This window comes from Lepisma saccharinum, chromosome 12 (assembly GCF_977018435.1).
Source record: "Lepisma saccharinum chromosome 12, izLepSacc3.1, whole genome shotgun sequence".
Taxonomy (NCBI): domain Eukaryota; kingdom Metazoa; phylum Arthropoda; class Insecta; order Zygentoma; family Lepismatidae; genus Lepisma; species Lepisma saccharinum.
Window position 1 is genome coordinate 70,660,481 of NC_139240.1, and position 23,002 is coordinate 70,683,482.

The 23,002-nt window shown below is 38.0% G+C and overlaps 1 protein-coding gene across 1 annotated transcript; it reads right to left on the reverse strand.

Annotated features, from left to right (window-relative positions):
* Positions 1 to 3,775: 3,775 nt before the first annotated feature.
* LOC145996375 (uncharacterized) lies at positions 3,776 to 20,152 on the reverse strand. The gene is made up of 3 exons (XM_083132806.1): positions 19,431 to 20,152; positions 7,570 to 7,605; positions 3,776 to 3,914 (listed from the first exon to the last, which is right to left on the reverse strand). Exons 1-3 carry the CDS (start codon positions 20,150 to 20,152, stop codon positions 3,776 to 3,778), a joined length of 897 nt encoding a protein of 298 aa, XP_082988932.1.
* Positions 20,153 to 23,002: the final 2,850 nt, after the last annotated feature.

The window sequence follows — 23,002 nt, forward strand, 5'->3', positions numbered from 1 at the left end:
TTGAGTTAGTTAGGAGGATGCCATCCTCTCACATTCCCCCTCACTTCGAACAAGTGTCATAATTTTTAGAGTGTATACGTCATTTAGGGAGCATTTGTTATCATTAGGGCTCGCAAGTTGAAGACCTATAAATTGCCAAAAAAAAGACCTAAAAATGTAAAAAAAGGACCTAAAAAACTGAAAAAAAGACGTATAAATGTGATCCAAATTAATTAATAACTTCAGTTTTAATTACATATTTAATGAAAATGCGCGGCACCTCCTTATCTGACTTGTGATCTTTGCAGGCGCGTGCTGTCTGGTCGTATACACCGTGCTGAAAGCTTCAAAACAAGAGAAAGTTGCCACTTACAGCGCGACCTTCCAGACAAGTTACGGTTAAAGGACCTTGTACCGTACCTGCTTCAGTCGTCCAAAAATGCTTTTCTCTCGTTTCAGGGATGAATGATTTCAAATATATATATATTTTATTTCTTTAATACAGAAAGGATGTTTAAGAGGTGATGAACTGATGATGATTCGAATTGAGAATGGGCAGTAAAAACGTAGTCGAAAGAAGGTGAAGTTGCAAAAAAAGCCGTTAAGACCTAAAAAAGGCTAAAAAAAGGACCAATACGCCAAAAAACACCGAAAAAGGCAAAAAAGGCCAAATAAAACCCACCTTTTTCTCGCCTACAATGACCCAAAATGAACATATATTATGTTGGGCTTCGTCTTCGGACACTAGGAAGAAAAAAAGGATTTTTCCTCAACTTCCAAGCCCTAGTTATCATATTATAACTTGATTATGACAATAACAAAATTCACTACCATGTAAAATAATTACGTCATAAAACGTACTTGCAAAGGAAAGGAGTTTTTTTTTCATCGGAAAGAGAAAAATCCACAAAAATATTTTTAGGCACAATGTTTACATATTTATACAGCACTTACCTGTGTTTTATGGATATGAATGTCGCTTCTACGGCAGTTCCAGGATCAGCTCTTCGAATAGTCTTGTACACAAACAAAAACGCTTTTATACAACGCTTTCCTGTTGTGAAATCATAACTTCTAATCGCCAATTACTTCAGCATGTCATTGCACGGCCGCAACAATCACGGAAGTGAAAATAATAACGACTTAAAACTGCGACACACCAGGGAAAAGTATGGAAATAGCGAGTTCTTGAAATCAGGAAAAGACAGTAGTGCATACACGTGCTCATGGTCACACAAATGTCAATTTTCCCCCTTCTGCTTTCTTCATGTAGTCCATAAAGCAAATAAACCACAAAAAGACACCTAGCTTACCAAAGGGGGACCTTTCGATTTTTCAACTGTGAAATTTTCTATGAAAAAATTGAAAATAAATCACATTGTTCCCTAGTGTGTTCCCAATATTTCTGTAGGGTAGCCCGGGGCTATTTCGACCAAGGGGCTATTCCGATCGACGAAAGAATATTCGATCCTAGCGCATTGTTAATGCTCGGGTTGGCAAACTGCATGGCATCAGTGGAGAAGGAGAACCTACACGGTTGAGATGCGCACGACATTGCTGCTGTTTGTAAATTAATGTGCCTGTAAAAAATTGGTTTTGGAAACAAGGTATATACTCTGAATGTGCATTTTCGCATAGTTAAACAGATAAGCTTCAGAACGTAAGCTGTACCAGCAACATTATTAGTAGTAAGTGGGTAACTATATATGTAACAATGGGGCAGGTATATTAGTTGTTAGTCATACACGTTCGTGGCGCCAAAGTTGTATAGCGCAATGTAGCCAACCAATGAAAGAAATATCGGCTTTTGGGGATTTTACGATCATTACGATCCTCTTCCACTTCACCATTCTCTGAATTAATCCCATCTCTCACCAAACAGTCAGAAAAGACAAAACGATGTAGAAGAAAAGTGGGAGCATGCTATCTGACGAGCATACGCCTGTAGGGAAGAAAATGAAAAAAAGACAGCAAATTAAGAATATCGGTAACGATGAAGACAATATCCCTTGCGTTTTTGCGGTCAGTTGTACTACTCCAACGAAAGTGCTGTTAAAAGTGACTGGATACGAGGTCAACGATGGAACATTTGGTTTCATGAAATACATATGTGACGGGGCTTTGGTAAGATACAATTCAGTTGTGGAAAATGTATCTAGACATGTGATTTTGCAAGTGATCAGAATAGCCCCGTCAATGATCAGAATTACCCCGTAGTTTAGGAAAATCTTGCAATGTGTAGTGTTTCAGTTTTTCCATTTTTACAACTATCAGAAATATAAACATTTAATTTTAAATTGTGCACTTTTGTAGCCAAAAGAATGGTGTTTCGGAATAAATTAACAGTTTTGGGAGGAAAAGTTTTTTTCAATTTTTTATGTACTGTTCAATGTGAAATGATCGATATAGCCCCGGTCTACCCTATTACTTTTGTTCATAAAAACATAAATGAAACGTGCATAGGCATATCAGGCACCCCCTTTGGATGCGTCTCATTCCAGACACTCATGCCAGTGACAGTGTACAATTTGTTGGTAAGGATGGTAATTTTTGTAAGTAATATACGTATATCTGCGCCTTTGAAAAAAAAATGGACTGATGAAAAATTAATATGCTTTTGTGTTTTAGTGAATGGCAAAATACTGTATGCGTACAATGGTTGTTATTAATGATGGTAACTTTTGTAATTATTACATAATTAATAAATAACTGCACTTATATAATCAACAAAGCAAGCATTGATTCAATAACAAAATGGTTTCTTGAATTTTAGTGATATAACAAATGTGAATACTAGCAGAAATGCAAAAGCAGTCACTTGAAGGTTAGGGGGATTCGAGATTGTTACATTGTCGGAAAATTTCTAACATTTCCCGTTCCCCGACCTGGTCTGGAAATGATTTATTTCCGTCCCGAACGACAGGATTTTAAAATCTTCATGCTCTAATCCTATCCCTCATACCCGTTATTTTTAATAACGAAAAATTAATTTGAAGCCACAGTTTCCTGACTCAAGATTGGCATAACTCTTAATTGGTGTGTGTTTATTAGTGAATGAAACCAATTAACTTTTTATTGTTCACTATCGTCGCCGAAACAACGCAAGAAATCAGGCATAAAAAGCGCACGGCAGTACACTTCTGGCGAATTGGGGGGAAATGATTTAGTTCGAATCGGTGGTCGATGAAACAGGACCATACACACCAGAGCAGCTCGGCGTCAGTGTGACCGCTCACATGTGTTTATATGGTGGTGTTCGTTCAGCCGTTTTCTGCCGCGTTCGCCGGTGTAAAAGTTCTGCAGAAACCGGATCCAATGTGACTATAACCTTACGTAATGATTAGGGAAGGGATTTTAAGGTGCAGCATCTTTCCAAAAATATAGCTAGTTTTCATACCGATCGTTTGAGGTATTTTAGGACATGAAATCAAGTAAAATGAAAACACTTTGTTGCACCTTTTCGTGAGATTAGCACATTTATTCCCTTTTTACCCCCTGTTTGATGCTTCCGCACCTATTTCCTTCCTTTTCTTTCATGTTTTGTTAAAAACTTGGACAGAGAAATAAATAATTTTGACTCTTGTTGAGCAGCTGCAAAAAATCCTATAATCTCATTTTGTAGAGCAGAACGAAAGATATAAAATAGTATAATACGAGGTTTATTTTTTTAAATTAGAGACCGTTTTGAAATAAAACGAAAACATGCAAAGGAATAAATTTAATTACCTCTGTGGCTGTTCATACGTACATTCAGCTACTTCTCAACGTAGTTCCCATAGTTGTTGAGACACTTGTCCTAGCGGTAGACGAGCTTTTGTAGACCCTCATCAAAGAAATCTGCCGCCAGGTCAGACAGCCAATCCGTCACGGTCTGTTTGTTGAATCGCTTCTTCAAGTGGAGGAATAGGTGATAATCGCTGGGGGCCAGATCCAGACTGTACGCAGAGTGGTCCATCCGCACCCAGCCAAATGAGTCAATGAGCGACTGTGTGACAGCTGCAGTGTGTGGCCATGCAGCAACATGATACCGGAAGACAGCATTCCTCGTCGTTTATTCTGTATTGCTCGGCGAAGTTTCTTGAGAGTGTTGCAATTCACGGCTGCATTAATTGTTTGTCCATTCGACAGAAACTCAATCAGAAGCACCCCGAACCTGTCCCAGAAGACGGTGAGCATGAGTTTCTTGGTGGAGGTCGCTTGCTTGAACTTCACCTTTGTGGGTATGATATGTGGCGCCATTCCTTGGATTGCTGTTTTGTTTCGGGGGTGTAGAGGGACACAAATGACTCGTCCCCAGTGACGATATGGCTCAACAGTTCGTCACCTCTCTCACATTTTTCGCGGTCAAAAACCTGATCACTGATCGTATCTCACACTCGGTGGGATTTTCAATCAACTGCACCAGTTCCATTGTACACCAATACCACACCAAGCGTTTCACAACGTGCAAATGGCATCTGTTTACGTGCAAGGCATGACGGTAACTAACGCACATGCGCAAAATACCAAGCACGCAGTGTTGCCAACGTGAGCGCAAAACGGCCCCTAATTAAATAATAAACCTCGTATAATCGTTGCAGCCCCAATAGTTCCCAAGATAATGTAGCAAAACTCGCGAGAGAAAACACAAACTTCAACAAATCCCATTCGGCAGAAGCACCGTTCTCTCTGCGGTCCGCGCGCATTATACAGAAGGCGCAGAAAAAGAGAGCATTGAATAAAGGCATTTTATCAGCACTTTTTTTTCCTTTCCCGGTTTTAATTTTGCACCTTAGTATCCGTCCCCTAGTAATGATATCCTCAAGAATTGAAACAAACCTCCAAGTAGGCTTCTGATAGCCTCTGCACCAGCATACTTAAAAATCTACCGTATTTCACAGCATAATCGTCGCAGATTTTATGCCCTTTTTTTCGAAATGGGGCACGATCTTTATGTGAAGCACTTATTTAAAAAACTGTGCAGGTATTAACGGAAATCATTTATTACTAGGCAAGCTGTCTTTGGTGCAAAATTGGGATGCACGGAATACTCGAGAATATATGAAGCGTTTGTCATTTGTTCGTACAGTTTAGCGAACATTTTTCTCGTCCGAAAAGGTAAACAGATTCGTTGTTATTAATCTGTGCATTATAATTCAAATATACAATTGAGAAAATTTATTACAGTATAGCGAAGTACTTCTAAAATGTAATCTTCTGGGTTTCGTTATCCGAGGCGCCGATGCGATGATTACGCCATGATAGGTTATGAACCAATTTTTGGACTGATAAAACATGCGGTGGCGACGAATATGCAGCGAATTACAATATTTCTTCAAAACACATAGAATGCAAGAAAAAAATTAATGAAAATAGTCATGGACAATTTTCCAAATAATACTTGTATAGATATACGCGTAAAAAGTCCCTCGAGATATTGCTTGAATATGAAGGTTAGGTACAGAGCATTCCCTGACATTCGCTACGAGACTCGGCGGCAAGCGGCCCGGCATCAGGGCTTGCCTTTCCCGGTGAACGTGGTCCGCGACAGTCGGTAGAGTCGGCTATTAAAATTAGTTGTCATAGTGCGTACTAACCTTGACTACAGAAGATGTTGAAAATGATGTCCCTCTGCTGCAACACATTCCTGGCATCTCCGAAGGAAATTGGCATTTACACGTGCAAGTTCGACTACTGTAGTTCTCCCGATTTCTCGTACAATACTCTCTTTTAACTCACGGATGGTGTGCATATTGTCTTTGTATACTTTATTTTTTAGATTTCCCCATTTTTCTTTCCACTTGTATTCAGAACTGACCCTGTTACTCTAAACTTTTTTACGAGGTTTAATATAGTGGTCATATGTGGAACGGGAACAGCAGGAAATTTCGTTGCAAAACGTCGTCGCACTTCTCCACAATTCCTCTTTCCGAAGTAACACTCGTCAGGATAAATCCTTTGTTGTAATGTAAACTTTTGTGGTGCCATATTAAGCAACAATCTTCAACACATGGGCACGACACAACACAACTTCCGAGGAAGGATTATACTGGTGTCAGTCTGCAACGTCAACAGAAAGGAAAAGAGAGCGAAGGCAGGGAGAGCGAAAGAAAACAGACTGTAGCGTTCGACTGTCGCGGTCCCGTTCACCGGGAAAGACAAGCGCTGACGCCGGACCACTTGCCGCCGAGTCTCGTGGCGAATGTCAGGGAATGAATGCTCTGTATTAGTAGAAACACGTCCTTGTAGCTAATGATTCCGTTATCCGTAGCAAAATTCTGCAACACAAGGAAGTTTTCGACGCACATGACAAAATAACTCTAGGGTGTTCTGGAAAAAGCACTTTTGCACAAACTGCATTTTTTACGAATAAAAATCGTGATTCTTATTACAAAAATCATTTTTGATGATTTCTTTATTTAAATCGATTTTTCTTATTTAAAAAAAAACACTTAAAATTACTAGTGTGGTTCTTGGCACCATACAAATACATGTATGTTTCTTGAAGATGCCACGTTTATTTACAGTTTAATGATAATGACACTATTTATGGTATAACATGATTAGTATTTTGTATATTTTTCTACACAAAATGTTTGCTATTTTTGCCTATAAAAAATGTTGAATTTTAAATCAAGGTAAATGTAAGTGTGATTACATTTCCTTTCGTATGAGCTTTACACCATCAGTAGAGATATTTTGTTTGCTTTCTTAGAGCCTAATAAACGCCATTAAATCATTACAAGATTAATGTATTTTCACCAAAAGTGATTCTGATATCTACAAAATTCTTATGTACATTATTCTATAAATTATATAGTTAAAGTGATTTAAATCGCGATTTAAATCAACCCGATTTTAATTAATTTAATCCACCTTGCATATAAGCAGTGATGTGCGTCTACGCGTAAACAACGATAGTCTACATTTTACATGTAGACTATTTTACACGTAGATTACGTAATCTATGTAAACAACATGGCGAAAGGTGATAACTTAACAAAGGGCGCCGTGGAATTAAAATAAAATTTTACTGCGTATCAGTTGCTGATGTGTGAGGAGAACTTTTCATACTCTTCCTTCAAAATTCGAACAATTTCTCACCTAGGAAGAAACCTAATATAGGAAATATCTTAGTGTTTTATGGGGAAAAGACCACTCTTGCCTCACGACTGCCATCTGTTGTCTTTTTTGCATACTATTTATCTTCTTCCATAGTTGATGATAGAAGAGAAGAGAAATTTTGTCGTAAATAGGATTCTTTTCATTTCGTTAGGAACCAATATAGTTGAAAATTTCACTTTCCTTTCATGAAACCCTTGAAAATTAATTTTAATGCACTTTAAATTGTCTACGTAGTCTATGTAAACTACAACCCAATGTAATCTACGCGTAGATTACGTGTAGACAACGCACGTAGACGTAAACTTATAGTCTACGGCACATCACTGCATATAAGTCACACTGAATCAATTAAGGAAAATATTGTAAGTATAATTTTATATTGGGCATTTGTAAAGATTTTAAACAGTGATGGTCTAACATTTATATCATGTCTACAATGTTTGCTATTAAAAGAATAAACATAAATAACTGTATTTCGAGACTTACCTTGTCTGCAAGTCGACTCTGGACACTCCATTGAACCTAGAAGGAGAAAAGCAGTGTGTTATAAATAGATCTCTGACATTTAAGTTATAAAAAGTGTGCTTTCAGGTTCCTAAAATATGCTAGAGAAATCCTAAAATAGGTCTGGAATGTCTGAAATATGTACATTTTATGTTCTTGCCCATGTGTTTTATGTGCTAAAGGTAAAATTATGCATTTTTAAGTGAAATAAGACTTCTCAGATTACATTGCACCTGTATGGTCGGCACTCCTACAGTGTTCGGCCGACTTCCGAAGCAACAGAAGAAATATGTTTTTACCAGCCACGTATCTAGGAATATATTGCGAGGGTGTTCGAACCAAGTGTCCTAGAAATAATAACAATATTTAAATTAAAACAACAATTAAATTAAAGATTAATTAAATTTTGATTTGATTTGATTGTTTATTTTACTTCGCGTTTTGTGCCTCTTGGCTAATTTGCGAAGATGGGGATGAGTGATGAAATGATGAAATTGATGAATGGACATTCACAAACAACCAAGCCCGACCGGGATTCGAACCCGGGACCCTTGGCGTCGCAGCGCGATGTGCTAACCACTCGGCCACAGGGTCGGGCAAAGATTAATTAAATTATGTACATTTATTAATATTGCATTTTATTATTACATTACTTAAAAATATGATATAAATATAACCTATATTTATTATCTAGTTTGCGTGTATTTAATCGCCAAATTTGTATAAAAACAAGGAAATTAATGTCAAATAGGTAAAGAATTGAATATTTATTGAATAATATAAAAATGATATTCCTGAATAATATTTTATGCATTTTTTCATCAGTAGTAGTGTGTATAAATCTTCTTTGTTACTGTCCTTCAAAGCAGTATGATCCCAATATAATAATCATTGTCTTCCAAGTTCATATGAAATAAATAACCATCGATTATAGTACGACAAATGCTAAAAAGTAAATTTTCATTATTTTATTTTAGTACTTGGTAAGTTTTTCGGGGGAAGTCCGAACCCCTGTGCCCCCTAACTACGCCCTTGGTTTTCACCTTATAACATCTTTAACCACAGGTGCCCTGCATACCCCGCATTGTCAAGCATTATCGCTGCGCTGCACCCTTTCATCACTCTGTCACTATCACCCTCGTGGCAGAAGCATTTGACGTACTCCATTCAAACAAATTTCGTTCGCTGTCGTGTTTGGTGTAGCATGGGATCTATTCTGAACTTGAGGTACTCTCTCACACAGAAATAGTAACAGTTAAATGCCTCCGATAGACATTCGCTACGGGTGTCATTAAAGCTTCATGCGCCGGTTTTAAGCTTTTGAGAACGCCAACAACAGATGTGTCCTCCGGAAGTATCTCTTATTTTGCTTCCCATGGTTCATCCTTGAATTGAAGGAATGGGGAAACAGCTTGCAGTTAGAGGTTGTCTTACTTAGTTTGGAAGAGTCTAGTCATAACAGAAAATAATCGATTGAGCGGTTTATTTTACTTCGCTTTTCTGCTACTTTTTGTTAATCGCGACGACGAGGATGAGTGATGATATATTGAAATTGATGAACATGAAGAGACACAAAAAACACCAGTGACCAAGTCGGGGTTCGAACATGTGACGTCGTAGCGTGCTGTGCTAACCAATAACATTTCTGTGCTAACTTTTCCCCTTGACATTTATTTAAAGGCGTCGCTGTTGCATCATGTTTAGCGAGCCGGCCCTCGTGGTGGAGTGGTTAGCATAGGCGCCGACTCTATGGGGCTTGGGGGGCTCGAGCTCCCCCAATGTTAGCGATGTGGGGGCAGAGCCCCCCAAATAATTTTGCTTAAGAGGATCTAATGTATTATTTTGCTTCTCTTGTAAAGTTTACTCTGAATTGTGCCACATGAACTTAACTTTAAATACACATTTGAAGGGCTGAGACCGCTAAACCATCAAATTGGGGGGGGGGGGGCTATGTCCAGTGACAGCAAAACACATGACTTATTACTATATACTAAGTATGTAATTATGAGTATTGTTAAAATTTTTACTAAAAAGAGTTTCAAAAGACGATGTGCATGAACTAGGGTAGTGGATGGGACGTTTGGGCTACAAATGGCTCTCACATAACATTCAGAACGAGATCATTGATATATTAGGGAGATCAGTATTGCGCTCCGTGGTAGCAGTTATTATAAGTCCGGAATATTTTGCTATTATGGTTGACAAAACTTGTGACATATACATCCATGGACAATTAATATTCTGCATTCGAACTGTGAATAAAAATTTTGATATTTTTGAGGAATTCATGGGCTTTTATGAGATTCCGAACACTGAGACCAAAACGTAAAAATGGGAAAGAGTGGAAAGAGTAAGTCATTCATTCATTTATTTCAGTGATCAGAGCCATCCCAATAATTTTGACAAGTCGGCGCCCCTGGTGGTTAGCACATCGCGCTACAACGCAAGGGGTCCCCGGATTCGGATCCCGGCTTGGGCATGGATGTTTGTGAGTGTCCATTCATCAATTTCATTATGTCGTCACTCATCCCCATCTTCGCAAATTAGCCAAAAGTGGCACAAAAAGTGTATAAACAGTGTGATATTTTGTAGGGAGACCGGGGTAATTAGAACATGGGGTTATTGGAACATGTTAATGTAGAATAATTTAGAACGAAAAGACTGGTGTAATAACATTTCATACCTATGTACCTACACTAAACCTACATGCAGAAAATTTGATATTGGAATAACTACACAGAAGTAAGTTTTATTTGACTTTTATTATACACCTGCAAAAAATGATGTGACGCATGCTTGGTGTTTCTCTGCTTCTGCATATACTGGATGTGAATGAAAGAACCCTTGCAAAATTTTCTTCACCCCTATAATAAAACATAAGGGCACACATCTTTTCATGTGAGTTTGGTTGTCTATGGGCAATTTACCTGGTTTTTATAAGCAAAGTTCTTATTACCCCAAAAATTTCTGCAAATGGGTTATTAGAACATTGCGTAATTTGCTTGATTTCGCTTGGGTATACTAGATTGTACATGTAACTATTAGAAGTTTTTTCTTTACTACATTGTAGAATGGCCTGTAACCTTTCAAATAAATCATAGAACACTGATTTTCATTCACACATATTTGCTTCACAGCTGGGAAATTGAACTTTATGAAAAAAAGACGTTAACTTGGGATTTTATTTAAACAAGCATTGATAACTCCAGAAGAAGTAGAGCTATTGTGTTCAAATTTGCAGGGTAAATGGGACATTTATATATGATGTTCGTATTACCCCAACAGCAATCTAAAGCTATTCAGTTGAAATTTCTAACTTATGTTCCATTAACCCCAAATGGGGTAATTGGAACAATTTTATGGTGTCATGACAATTTTTTTTTGGACGAGTATTTGCAATGCAGGTATGGTCATTATTTTTTTCAAAAATATACAAAAGATGTGCTTTTAAATGGTAGACATTTTTAAAAAAATCCATCAGTAACTTTCTGAGTAATATACAGTGGAACTTCTACAGGCTGTTTCCTGTTCTAATTACCCCGGTCTCCCCTACTTTATGCACTGAATATATTTTACTCTTTGAAAATGCTTTATGTTTACTGTATATATTGTTTATTGTATTTTTGTAACTTTATGTCGCTTTTTCTGCCACTGTTGCCTAATTGCGACGATGATTAGATGAAATTGCTGAAGGGGCACGAAATCAGTTTTGGCCTTGAATTCCAGCTATTCGCATTAGAGATGGTAAAAAAAGCACACACACACACACACGCACGCACGCACACGCACACACCCACACACACATAATATATATATATATATATATATTGAACTATACTGAAAACTAGGTTTCTTTACTCTAGCATATCTATAATTTTTCTTAGCCGGGTTATCAAATTTATCGCAACTGTCTGCAAAGGCTAAAAGTACCGGAATCCACGAAACAAAAATGGCCGCCATTTTTTCAAATGTTCTATAAAAAAGACATAATGCCTGTTTTGAACCACCCTTGCATACAGAATACAAGAAAATATTATTCTTTTTTTAAAATTGACAGGTCTGAGGCAACCAATTAAATTTCTTTTTGACCATTTTATATGGATTGACCCACGAATATCTTAATGGAAAATTTTTCGTAATACCTTAGCCTAATTAATACCACTGTCAGACTCCATTATGCAAAACAATAAGTTTTCATTAAGTAGCAAAATATAATAAGTGGAACCTGAGACAAAGTATAAGACAATCACAGCTGTCGCATTAGTACAACATACAGCAGGGTTTTGTCAACACGGATGCTTGTTCTAATATATACTATCCTAACTGATGGCTGTATGAATGACCGACAATCTAACTAACTAACTCCCTAGCCTTCTTAAACCAGAAGGTTCATGGCTGCAGCAACACAGGCCTTCCATCTTTCCCTATCTTGAGCAAGATCTATATACTCTTTTCCATCCCTACCGATTTCCCTTAGGTCCATCTCATTGTTGTCCCTCCATCTTCGTCTTGGCCTTCCTACAGGTCTCTTACCATCAGGTTTCCCAACAAGAATCCTGTAAACTCCTCTTTCCTCTCCCATTCGTGCCACATGGCCTGCCCACCTAAGTCTTCTTGATTTAATTATTCTAATAATATCTGGACATGAATACAAATTATGTAGTTCTAAATTATGTAACCTTCTCCACTCACCTGTCTCCTCATCCCTTTTAGGTCCAAAGATTTTTCTAAGGATCTTATTTTCAAATACTATCAATTTATGTTCCTCTTTCAATGTAAGGGACCAAGTTTCACATCCATATAATACTACAGGCAAAATTACTGTTTTGTATATTTTAACTTTTAGTTTCTTAGATATTAAACGAGAAGTCAAAAGTTTATGAAGAGAGAAGTAACATGCATTTCCTGAATTAAGCCTACTTTTTATTTCCTCTTTAATATAATTTTCATTTGTTAATATTACTCCTAAGTATTTGAATTTGGAAACTGGTTCAAACGAGTTGTTATCAATTATTAGATTTTGATTATTACCTAACACTTGGTTTCGGCCTGTAAGCATATATTTAGTTTTCTCTTTGTTAACTTCCAAACCTATCTCTTTAGCAGTTTTGAAAAATATTTTAGCATTATTCTTAATTGTATTCACATCATCCCCCAGTAAGTCTACATCATCTGCATATGCTAACAACTGAGTCACACCTTTAATTTTAGTCCTTCTTTAGTTTCTTTTACCTTCCTTACAGCATATTCTAAGGCAAAATTAAAGAGCAATGGAGATAATGCATCTCCTTGTTTTAACCCATCATGAATTGTAAATTTGTCAGACATATTAATACCCACACGAATTTTACTTTCTGTTTCACTGGTGCATATTTTTATCATACTAACAAGCTTCTTAGGTATTCCAAACTCTACTAATATATTATATAATTTATCTCTTTTGACCGAATCATATGCTTTTTTGAAATCAATGAATAGCTGATGGACATTTTGATTATATTCCCACTTTTTTTCTAGTGTATGTCTGATGTGAAAAATTTGATCTGTAGTTGATCTGTTACGTTTAAATCCACATTGATAATCACCTATAATTTCATTAGCATATGGGGTTAGTCTTGTTAAAAGAATGTTAGATAATATTTTGTATGTTGTTGAGAGTAGAGAAATTCCACGGTAATTATTGCAGTTCATTTTATCACCTTTTTTAAACACAGGAACAATTATGGATTCTTTCCACTGTTGAGGGATTTCTTCTTTATTCCATATTAAACAAATTAATTTATGAATTTGACATATTAAAGAATTTCCACCATATTTAATTAACTCAGCTGGTATTAAATCAATGCCAGGTGCTTTGTTATTCTTTAGCCTTTTAATAGCATCTTTAACTTCAGTCAAGTTAGGTTCTGGAACTAAAGGTTCTGTGTGGATTTCATTTACTTCTGATTTATCTCCTACATGAACATTTAAAAGGCCATTAAAGTAGTTATTCCATCTATTTAGAATATCGCTTGGGTCAGCTACAAAATCACCGTCTTTATCTTTTATCAAGTTTACTTTATGTTGCCACCCCTTTCTAAACTCATTTACACCTTTATATAAATCTCTGATATTTTTATTTTTGCTGTTCGTTTCAATTTCGTTAATTTTGCTTTTCAAGTAATCTCTTTTTTTTACTTCTAAACGTGCGGTTAACTTCTCGCTTTATTATTTTATAATTGTTTAGATTTGTATCATCAGAGTTATTTAACCACCTAAGTCTAGCCTGATTTCTTATTTCTATTAGATTATGACATTCATTATCAAACCATGGCTTACTTTTTCTCGGTTTATGGTATCCTATACTTTCTTTAGCTGCTGATTCTATTGCATTACGTATGTGCTCCCAATTCTTATTTACGTCTGTTTCATTTATATTTTCATCATCATTTAAATCCTGCAAAACATCAAATCTATTTGACAGTTTAATTTGGTAATCTTTCTTAATTCTTTCATCAGTAAACTTTCTTGTATCAAATTTTAGAACTTTTAGATTTTGTTGCTTATGATTTATCACTGAGAGTCTTTCTCTTAATTTAGCAATTACTAAATAATGGTCACTGGCACAGTCAGCACCTCTATGTGTACGAACGTCAATTATACTAGTATGCCTTCTCTTATCAATGAGAATATGATCTATCTGATTATGAGTTTTACCATCTGGAGAAGACCAGGTATATTTATGGATATCTTTATGTTTAAAAGTGGTAGGTTCTTTTCACAATTAAATTCTTTGAGGTTGCAAAAGTAATCAATCTTATACCATTATCATTACTTAATTCATGAAGACTTTCTTTACCAATCGTGGGTTTAAATGTCTCTTCTTTGCCAATCTGTGCATTACAGTCACCTAACAGAATTTTCATATCATACTGAGAAAATTTATCAAAGACCTGTTCTAAATCTGTATAAAAATCATCTTTAGTATTATCAACTTTATCTTCCGTTGGTGCATGTATGTTTATTAAAATAATTTTACATCACCTACCCTGTAAAACTGCATATGACATCCTATCATTCATAAATTCTACTGTTTTAAGAGCCGAGATAATTCTATTATTTATGAAAAAGCCTGTTCCAAAATTATGATTTTCAGTACCACCATAGAAAAAAGTATAATTTTTAGTTTTACAATTCCCTTCTCCTGGCCACCTAACTTCCTGGACAGCTACTACATCTAATTTATACTTAACTATCTCATTAACTGTACAATGAAATGCCCCAGGCCGGTAAAGGCTCAGAACATTCCAGGTGCCTAATTTAATATCCTTATTCCTAACGTAGATCTTATCCTTAGTCCAGGGACCTCCCAAAGTAGTCCCCACCCGGAGATCCGAACGGGGGGCTATTTTACCTCCGGAATATTTTACCTTGGGAACATCCATGGCCTTGTATTGCTGTTTCTTGACATTTTTTTACAGTGCAGAGTTGTCAGCTCTACTACGCCTAACCCCCAATATGAATGAAGGAACTACTACACAAGACAAACACAAACACATTAGACAGCACAATTACTACACAGTACGAACACAAACACATTAGACAGCACAACTACTACACAAGACACACACAAACACATCATAACTATAACACAATATAAACACAAACACACCACAACTACTACACAATATAAACATAAACAAATTACACACCACAACTACTACACAAGACAAGCACAAACAAATTAGACAGCACAACTACTACGCAAGACAAAACAAACATACTAGACAGCACAACTACTATACAACAGTGGCGTACGCAAGGGGGGGTTACGGGGTTTAAACCCCCCCCTTGAGCTTGTGAAATATTATGAAAAATGCTGTGGAAAAAATTTTAAATGGCCAATTTACCACAGTCAAAGATCTGGGACAATACTATTACTATTACTACATCTACTACTACTACCACTAATAATAATAATAATTATTATTATTATTATTTCCATGTAGCATGGAGAAAAGCACAGCATTCCAAGCACACGCGTCTTTCAGAGTGATGCCTTGAAAATAAGCATAAGTTCTTGAAAGTGAAATATGAGGGTAACTATGATTTAAAAGAGAAATAAAATGTTTTGTATTTCAGTTGCAACAATGTTCAATACTCTGGCGTACGCAGTTTTTTTTGGGGGGGAGGGGTCGGAATAGTAAATGTGGATAACACATGGCTTCGTTTTGGAGGGCAGGATGCATAATAAAATATTTCGTATTTTTGGAGCTTTTCAGTCTATTAAAATTGTATTCAAAGACAAAAATGGTAATCGGGACTCACTTTAAAAAAGGTTTCGTATTTACACATTTTGATTTTTTAAAGTTCATAACGGATTTTTATTTGAAAATTCTGATTTTCTCAAAATTTTGGTAGGGGCTGTAGCATCATCGGTAGAGGCATGCATATTTCGTTTTTGACAAAAAAAAACGAAATTTGAAATAACATATTGCAATGTTAATTTTTAAGGTTTCTGAAAGGTGGGAGGTGCATTTTCCTACCCTGTTTTGTCACGAAATGATACGAAATGAACTGCAAAATGCGAAATAGACTCTTAAACACGAAATTTACCGTTTATATAACGACGCGACAGTTTCTGAAGTCTGAAGTATCCTGTGTGTTATGCAATTCACGGAAAATTGATTAATTTTGCTGTAAATATTTGAAAAGCAAAAATGGACTCCTCTATAGAGGAATAAACTTAATATTCTGGTAATGATTTAATGTGCTATTAGAAGGGATATGTTTATTTTGTGTAATAGTGCAGTTTTTAAATCAATTGGGATTATATTCACATTTTTAAAACCAAAGTGTAATTTTATATACCGCTTTTTCACCGCTATAACAGCGAAATTTCATTTTATTTACAGCTTTTGAACCAGAAATTGACTCTGTTTTTATACTGAAATTTTGCTTTTTTATTTACCAAAAGTATGTGCCTCTAACCATCGGCCATGCCTCTACGTACGCCAGTGTTCAACGAACATGTATTTTTTTTGTGTGTGAACAATGAGAATTAACTAAAGAAAGTTCTTGGTTCGTTGTTAGAGGCTAATGTATAGACAAAGGCTAGGCGGACAAGAATACAGTCACCAGTCTGCCTTTCCATTGTATTATTTACCGCAGCACGTTTGAATGTCTCTCTTTAAAATGTCTCACCTTGTTGACTAGACAATCATTCAAACAACAATAAGCTTAACTATTCGAAAATGTTTTGTTGGTAAGAACAGTGAGACAATCCAGATGTGAATTATCGGGAACATTTATGCGGGGAAGAAGCCGGAAAAATTCCAACCAATTTCGGGAATCGAATCCGGATCTCCCGCGTGATTGTCAGACGCTCTACCGACCAGACCACCGCAGCTTCTTGGATGAGTTCCATACTTTAATTATTTCAATTTATTTTAATATATTTTCTTGTTTTATGGATTTTCTTCACCCTTAAAATGTCTCACCTCGTTGACCAGACAAAAAACAAAAACAAAAAAATGCTCCCAGGATTTGATAAAAATTGAATGATTAGAAAGTAATTTCTTTCTATTGTTTTCATAAATGTTATATTTATGTAGATCTCTACTACATAATAGTAGTGGTATTAGTAGTATTATTAGTAGTAATTCAGCTAATTAATTAATTATAAGTATTATTAATTAATTGTGATTATTATTATTTAATTAAAGTATAATAAATCAAAGGTAATGTGAATTTGGAGAAAGTTTTAGAAATAACCCCCCCCCCCTTGACGAAATCCTGCGTACGCTACTGCTATACAAACATACTAGACAGCACAAATACAACACAAGACACATACATACACATCACCGATACTACACAAGACAAACAGAAATACATTAGACAGCATAACTACTACATAAGATAAACACAAACACACTAGACAGCACAACTACTACACAAGACAATCCCAACCACACTAGACAGCACACCTACTACACAAGACAAACCCACATACAAGCACACCACAACTACTACACAAGACAAACACAAACACATTAGACACCACAGCTACTACACAAGACAGACTCATACACTACACAGCACAACTACTGCACAAGACACACAAACACATAACAACCACTACACAAGAAAAAAGCGAACCCTTACCTTGTAGCTGCTTCTACGAAACGCCGAGCAGAACGAGGGCGAATTCATTGCAAAAGCAACTACGTCAAGGCAATTTCCGTGATTCTTCTAGAAAGGAATACACTACTGTCACTTGCGAACTGCACTAGTAACAATGAAGGTGTTCATTGAATGCACTATAACAAACAAACAACAGAAATATCGAACTACACTCATTTACGTCCCGGACGAAGGAAACCGCCTGTTTCGTTGGTATTCCCGCACAACCAGCAGGTGGCACTGCAATCAGTAAGTGCTGAAAACCAGTTTCGATAGAGTACAGCAGTTCAAAGAAGCTGTTGCAAGAAAAAATGGAATACCGAAAGCATTAAAAAATAACGAATTGCCCTCCCCCGAACTGAAACTATGTGTCATATTGTATATTGATGATTGTTCACACATATAGGTAGAGAGTTGATTCCGTATCAACCTTGGGGCAAGAGTGTGAATTAGCGTACAAACATTCAGTGTTCGTGAAATAAGCAACGTAAAGAAGAGATAATTGACCAGCCGTGGCTAATCGCGACGATGAGGGATAATATGGTGAAAATGTTGAAGAGACACTCACAATGGCTGGGATTTGAACCCGGGACCCCTGACAAAAATAGTTGCAATTAACCTAGAGAATTTCAAGAACTTATAAGAACCTGTACCCAAAATTGGAATATTTTGCAGAATAATTCGAACGCATTCTAACAAAGAGAACTTCCCGAAACACGCACCTTCCTGCAAATCATCGCGCTACGACGCTACGGGTCCCGGGTTCGAATCCCGGCCTGGGCGTGGACGTTTGTGAGTGTCCATTCATCATTATCATCATAATCATCACTCATCTCCATCTTCGCAAATTAGCCAAAAGTGGCACAAAAAGTTAAGTAAAACAAAGCAAATAGAAAAATAAATCCTGCAATTTTTTGGAATTACAGGCTATGCTTCGAACATAAAACTTGCACATACAATATTTTTATTCAAGTGGTGTAAAAATTATCTTATCTCAAATTATTTTTCTAGTTGAAATTTTGGAGGAAGGGTTTAGAAGTTACGTAATTTGCTGCGCACACGGACACGGTTCCTTGTTTGTGAGGGAAGTGTGTGACGTCACCCTGATACGCTGTCTACTTCCAACTTAAGATAAAGCCAGTGCAGGATGAGACGTCGAAACCAAAGCGTAGAACAACAGAAAAGAAGTAGAGGCGTAGAAACATAAATTATGGTATAAGAGCTACACCTTCTCCAATATCGATCTGGGGTCTCTGACGTGGCAGTCAGACGTCCTACCGACCACACCAACGCGACTCTATGTCCGAGACCACTGGCATACGCAGAGGGGAGGCTGGTGGGGCTACAGATCCCTCCGAAATTTTGAAAAAATCAACATTTTCAAATAAAAGCAGTGAAGAACTCGGGAAAAACCATAGTCATAATTGTAAGCTCTCCTTAAAAGAACCCCAGATTGGCATTTTTGAGAGTAGAAAGTTCTAAATGTTATTGTTCAGATTAAAGCCTCGTACTATCCAATTTCACATTCCAGCCCCTCCCGAAAAAATCATGCGTATGCCAGTGTCCCAGACACACATGTAGCAGGCTTACGAGGCTATGGCGCCTAGATCCACCTTATCCCGATTCATTCTCACATCTTCATTGAAAGCAGCAAAAAGTACAAGTGAAATTGAACTTACCTTAGTGCGATGTCCTGTTGCCGAATGGCCGCCTTCTTCACCCTTCCGCGGCAAGTGGGGCTCCAACAATTTTCGCTGTCGGACGGGAACTTGAAGGGAGGGCCCAACGAAGCAGGGGTCTCGGGGGCAGAGGCTGGGGAAACCACGGCACACGATTTCGACGCTCGGGTCAGGTTGTCCAGGCTTCCGCTCGGCACCAAGGAATGCTTCCTGGGAAACAGGGGCGAGTTGCAGGAACGTCGCGCGGGGGACGACGCTCTGGAAACGGGCAGGGATCCCCGATTGAAGCCCGTTGGGCTGGGAGGCCGGCTGCCGCACTTGGAGCCGAACGAGAACACCCTGGCTAACCTGCTCTTGAGGTTCAGCGGCGATCTCTGGGGGCTAGGCTTGTTGGATGAGGGCGATCGTTGAGGGCTGGACTCGCAGCTCGAGTCTCTGCTCTCCGGACGCCCACCCCTGGTCGGCGAGGGCGGCTGTCGCTTGTTGAGGTGCACCCATCTCCTGAGTACCACGGGGGAGGTGTCGCTGGGGGTGCAGGCCTGGCGCGAGAGGGACGCCGGTTTGGGAGGGAGGGTGGGTTTCGTCCCGCGGAGGTTGAGGGACAGGGGTTTGGGCCTCGGGTGCCTCTGCAGATCGTCCTCTCGGTTGCCTCCCGCGCCCATTGCCGCCACGGGGCGCCACTTGCGAGCGGCGATCGCGCCCTGCTCCTTCACGGACTCCATTGCGACTGAGAGGAAGAGCCTTGCCGTAAACTTCCGCCGCCACTTCCTTCCTTGGTTCGCCTCTCAAACATCACTTCCTCCGTCAAGACTTTGTGTGTTACTAGGACGTTAAAAACTAAAATCCACTTCAAGCGTTGGCTGGGTGATTCTACACCCGACTTAAAAAACAACAAAATTATTTTGAAGATTAATATTTCGAGTAAAGTTTGCGTTTTTAAATCTGACTAATAAACATGCAATTATAATTTCTTTGCAGTGTTGCTAGCTGAATTTTAAAATCTGCATCAATATGGTAGAGTGAGCCATATCGTAGAATGTATTGCATAGTTATGCATGCTGTTACAGGTTCAGCCTTCTTTAGAAAGACCACTCTGGTGCAAGAATTAATAACTTTTAATCAAATATTGTATTAATTAATACATGAAATGTTTTACGATCGCATTTCAAAATATGTAGAAAAGGGTCTGGCACTTGAATTACTTCAAGTTTCTCTACCCCTGGCTGTCACCACATGAACATGTAAATGCACTGATCTCCATTTTTTAACTTTTTTGTTACTTACAGCCGTCTGTTTCTACGACCCTCGATTGTGTGTGTGAAGTATACAGGGTGTCCCTAAATGTACTTTACAACTTTAATGACACACAGCACAACTTGCAATTGACATAAAGAAACATACCATGCCCCATTTGACATGCCAACACATGAAGTTTTATTGTGTATAGTCCACTTCAACATGCACACCTCTGGTGATGCGTAAAAGATCTGATCAAAATCCCAGCTCTGTCTATACCCTCTCTAGCATATCCCCGTCAAACTATGGTAATGACAGCTCTTATCCTGGCCTTCAAATCATCAAGATCAATGACAGGAGGGCTGTACACTTTGTCTTTGACAAAGCCCCACAAAAATAAGTCCAGGGGTGTAATGTCAGTTGATATAGGAAGGCAGGAAATTGCGTAGCATATCCGTTCGATTAAGAAATATTGACCCTGGCAGACCTTGTCAGCTCCTGCTCAGAAATGTGTAGGGTAAGCCTTTCACAGGAAATGGTAAGAACACTGGCCTTTGGCGAGAGGTGACGAGAGGCCAAGCGAGGGTTTAAATAGGTGCGCGTGAGAGCGACACGAGGTCTTTTTAATCTGGAATGATCGGAGAAGCAGGAGCTACCGGTCTTATTTCTAAACCGACCAGGGTAAGCTAGTCTACACCCTTATCTGCCATTCGCATTGCTCACTTCAGTCTAAACCGAATCATGAGTTTATTTTAATGATAAGTTAGATATTTGTACCTGCCCGTTCAGGGCTGTCTCTACCATCAATAGTACTAATCGGGAGGGGCAAGTTACATCCCTATTTAAGATCCCCGCATTCAGGTTGGAACGCTACGATTGGACCATCTCCTCCAATCCAACGTGCTGGAAATGTCCTGTCCAGGACATCTCTCGTGTCTAAGGCCCAGTGTGTTGGTGCACCATCTTATTCAATACCCGACAAAAAAAAACCACTTAAGTACCTTCTGGGACATGGTGTATAATTTTTTAAGGGTAACATTTTCTGAAGGCCTCCAAATGTCAACCTCCCTTACACGTAGTACATCCTGCACTGCATTTTGCAGATTAACGAGGATCTGATGTCTGGACTCACAGCCAGTATAATTCTTCGTGCAGTTCGTGTTGTGTCGTCACTTTGTGATTGTCTCTTCATTCGTATCATTTTAACACCATTCATCCTCATCTTCACGAATAGCCGAAGTTGCAGAAAAGCAAAGTATAAATAAATCAATGAAAACATTTCCCAGGTAGGGCATAGCTCCTCTTGGACCCCTTCCAGACATCCAAACATGAGCTCATCATAGACTACTAGAAAAAATCATTCACAAACCACTCAAGCCCTAATAAACAGTACACATATCCTTATTTTAAAACATGCACCACTTGTTTCAACACATATCCTCAAACATTTCAACATGTTTCCTTGAACCCCCTTCAACATTTGAGAATCCAGAACAGCGGCAGTAGTGGCGAACTTTGAAAATTTATATCATAAAAACCGTAAGAGATATTTGCACCGGGTTTCCTCCATTACAAAGCCTCATCCATTGAGATATTTTTCAATGCTTAACATTATCTATTTAGTCCATACAGGAAATTACATAAATTAATAAAGGTAGCGTTAAAATTTTTCCGGAATGCCACTTTTCGGTGAAGAAAATATGTAAAAAAATTATTGAAGGGTCATAATTAGGCATCTGATACCATGTCAATCTGTCATTTGCGACCAATATTGATCATGTGAAGCATTTGATGGATTTATGACTGGCGATTATGTGCCATTTTTGAAGCATATCACCTTAGCTAGCAACACTAGCAGGTCGAAATTTTGTTTCCAGATGCAAGCATATACCTCAGATTTAAAAAATTACCCATACTGCAAAGTCCATGGGGTTGAGATCAGGTGACTATGCTGCCCACTCCAATCCAGCGTGGAAACATGTCATGCAACCAGACTGTTTCTTTTCTGCACGATGAAACAGTGGCCCATCTTGCATGAACCATTCAGAACGGATGCAAATTGCACTGAAAGTTGATGCCATTGCACACAGCGAGGTAAATTTTCTGGCCAGATCATTGATTCAAAATAGATTGGGTCAAATTGTTCACATCCTATAAAGCACACCACAACATCAATTTTTGGAGCCTTGTGCCCTTGTGTCAAAAAAATAGTAGGGATTCACATTTGACCAGTACCTGAAATTCTGATTGTTTACTTCCCAGAAACGTAAAAGGTAGCGTGGTCAGAGAACATTACTCATTCCAAAAAATGAATTGTTAATTTGAATTTGGAGCAG